General features: G+C 33.3%; 1 protein-coding gene across 1 annotated transcript; it reads left to right on the forward strand.

Moving 5' to 3' along the window:
• The first annotated feature begins 1,888 nt into the window (after positions 1 to 1,888).
• Positions 1,889 to 2,332, forward strand: LOC113874167 (auxin-induced protein 6B-like). The gene has a single exon (XM_027512388.1). It carries the CDS (start codon positions 1,889 to 1,891, stop codon positions 2,330 to 2,332), a length of 444 nt encoding a protein of 147 aa, XP_027368189.1.
• Positions 2,333 to 3,264: the final 932 nt, after the last annotated feature.

The raw sequence follows: 3,264 nt of genomic DNA on the forward strand, positions 1-3,264 counted from the left end.
TATCGTTTCTGTCTATTTTCCCTTGCCGTCAAGTCTTTGACTCCTGACTCTTTTATTGCATAAGGAGCAAGAAGCGCCTGGACCAGCAACCCCATCTTATTACATACATGCAAGATAATGGTAGCATTTGGAAGGGTTCATTGGATATATTTGAAAGTAGAATTGTGTAAAAAATAAAGAAAGAAAGAAAAGGTTAATTTTTTATTTTTAAATTAAAGTAATATGTAATATTTTAAAAAAATATAAGATTATAAAACTAATCATTTTCAAATTAGAAAAATATATTTTAATGTTATTGAATTCAATGATTATAAACTAACACGAAGAACTCACTTTTTTCTCTCTCTTTTTACACCCTTTTTATCTTATTTTATTTTTTATTAATATTTTTATAATATATATATAATATATGTCTATATTTCTATACATGTGGATGTATCATATAAAATTTTAAAGTTAAATCATTAATACGTATCAACCCGATTACTTGATTTGATCTAACTTGAGTTTCATTAGATTTGTTTGGATTAAATTAATTACTTTTTTCTTTTCTTTTTTAGAATTCTGACATAACGCAATCCAAGTAATTTTAATCTATTTGATTTTTTTTTCTCTACACTGGCTCAATCCGATTCATAAATTTACCGAAGTGTTAAGGTTTTATTTTTCTTAAAAATAAAGGAAATACGAATATTTTATATACATTTCTTCGTTATAAACGCAAAACAATAAGATTTCATTATTTTTTTAGACCAATTATGTATCTTTCGGAGGCAATAACATTTCAATATTATGGTTATACCTACAATTTAAATATTTAATAATAAATGAAGTAGATTAAAATATAATTAAGTAAAATAGAATAAAGTTATCATTTCATATTTAAACATGCAGTTTTATGAAGTGAGAAATAAATTTATCGCATATTTCTCAAGAAAAATAGAAAGTGTAATATTAATTAAAATTAAATACATGTTATTTTAAAGAATAAAAGTTGACAGTATTCTATTACATTCTCTTTTAATTTGCCCCGTTTTTAAATACCACTTTCGATTCATTGTTTCTATAAGATTTACTGAAAATCAATGGTTTGACACTTGTAAAGGAAAAGAGAAATAAGAAAAATAACAAATATATATGTGTGTGTGTGTGAGAGAGAGAGAGAGAGAGAGAGATGATCTGATATGTGATAATAAAAAAAGAAAAGAAAAGAGAAAATGAATATAAAAATAATATAAAAATACAATAACTAATATTTATTTTGAGTGTATTTAATAAGCCTTTTCACATTTTCCTATCGCACAACAATAGTACATTATGAATCCAATCATCAATAAGTTTTCCAAGACTTACTATTTCTAACGTAAAAAAATTAAAGAGTGTGCCCAAACAAAACAACAGTAGTTCAATTATAATAATAAAAAAGAACGGTTGCACTAAACAAAATTAACGAGAAATGTAAACGAAAGTTACTTGCATAAACTAGTAATGCGATATTGGATAAATTCCACTTTATCTTCCAACCATGTATCAACAAAATTAATTTCTTAACTGCAAAAGAAAGGATGATATATATATTTGATTTTCTTAAAAAAAGAAATAATCCTAAAATATATTACGCAATGACACACAAAGGTTATCCAACATGGATCTTCTTATTTTTATAGTCAGCAAAATGCTACCTTTGAATATGCTACAAAAACCGCAGACAGTAGTTGGTAATTATCCCCAAACCCCAAGGGCACTTTCCAAAGCTCAACACTATAAATCCTAAACCCCTCGCATTCTTGGAATCCCCGCAAGCTCCATTTTTATTTCGCTCTCTTTTCAATTATCACACATTAGTTGCAGCAACTTGTTCGTCAGCAACAGAACCAAGCAAAAGAAAATGTCAGCCAAATGTAGCAAAATCCGTCACATTGTTCGCCTGCGCCAGATGCTACGGCGGTGGCGCAACAAGGCCCGCATGTCTGCCAATCGTGCACCGTCCGATGTGCCTGCCGGACACGTGGCGGTGTGCGTGGGCAGCAACTACACAAGATTTGTTGTGCGCGCGTCGTACCTGAACCACCCCCTTTTCAAGAAGCTTCTCCTTGAAGCCGAGGAAGAGTACGGCTTCGCCAACCACGGACCCTTGGCCATCCCTTGCGACGAATCGCTCTTCCAAGAGGCTCTCCGGTTCATTTCCCGGTCCGATTCCGACAAATCGAACCGGTTTTTAAACCTCGACGATTTTCAGAGACACTGCCACGTCAGCATCAGAAACAACCTTGACTTCTGGCCCGAATCTCGACCGATCCTCCACGCCCTCACTGACAAAACCATTTGGTAACTTCCCAATCGAACCGGACTGAACCACAACGAACCATCCGGTTCGGTTCTTCTCATTTAATTAGCCACTCCGATTCTGAACCGGGTAATAGTTGGTCTTATTTGGGGGTCTCAAAGACAAGCGAGTTAAACTTGATTATGACTCGGCCGAGTTTTGCAAACGAGTGGGGAATTTTACACTTTAACCCCCATTGAGTGCAGAGAAATTTTTAGGCCTCCTTCTTTTTACGTACCATTGAATATTTATTAATATTATTATCTCACGAAGGTGGGTAATGGGTTGAGAGAAGAAGAGTTTGTTAGTGAGCGTATGAATATTTTGTGTTAGGGAATGCCGAAGAGATGGCACAAGGGTGGGAGAGTATCATCCACTGAGTCGTCCCGGGTTCGGATCCGAGTGGAGACCATGACTTGATAGCTATTTTCAAGCTGAGATATGAGTCTCTGACTCTGGTAAAAATGTAAACAAATTATATATATATATATATATATATAAATATTGTGTATGTATTTATTTTATTTTGACGAATTGAAATGAAATTGTAGAGATATTCGAAATTAAATTTGAAATTTCAGCGTACTTGAGTACTTTCTTTATTTACTATTATTGTGTTGTTTTTATAATGTTGCCATGTTTTGACAACTAAGTAGTAATATTTATGTATGTGCCTTTTGAGTTAGTATTGTATTAAATATTGTTGTAAGGTTTGTTTGTTTGTGTGGACGTTGCCATCACGGTAGCAGTTGCGGGAGTTATAATGGCACCAACCCACGTGAAAGCAACGCAAAGTCTCTCCGCACTTGCTCTGTTTTCACCTGATTCCGGTTTTGTCCCAAAAACCACTGTGATGAGTAGGGTCTCTTCTTTGGCGTTATTTTCCTCTAACTTGCTCTCTTTTTAACTAAGTAGGTGGTCTTTTATTTTAATTTATT

This window comes from Abrus precatorius, unplaced genomic scaffold (assembly GCF_003935025.1).
Source record: "Abrus precatorius isolate BTA unplaced genomic scaffold, Abrus_2018 Scaffold8, whole genome shotgun sequence".
In the NCBI taxonomy this organism is placed as follows: Eukaryota; Viridiplantae; Streptophyta; class Magnoliopsida; order Fabales; family Fabaceae; genus Abrus; species Abrus precatorius.

Coding starts and splice junctions, on each gene's coding strand:
- LOC113874167 (XM_027512388.1), top strand. CDS start 1,889: ATGTCAGCCAAATGTAGCAAAATCCGTCACATTGTTCGCCTGCGCCAG.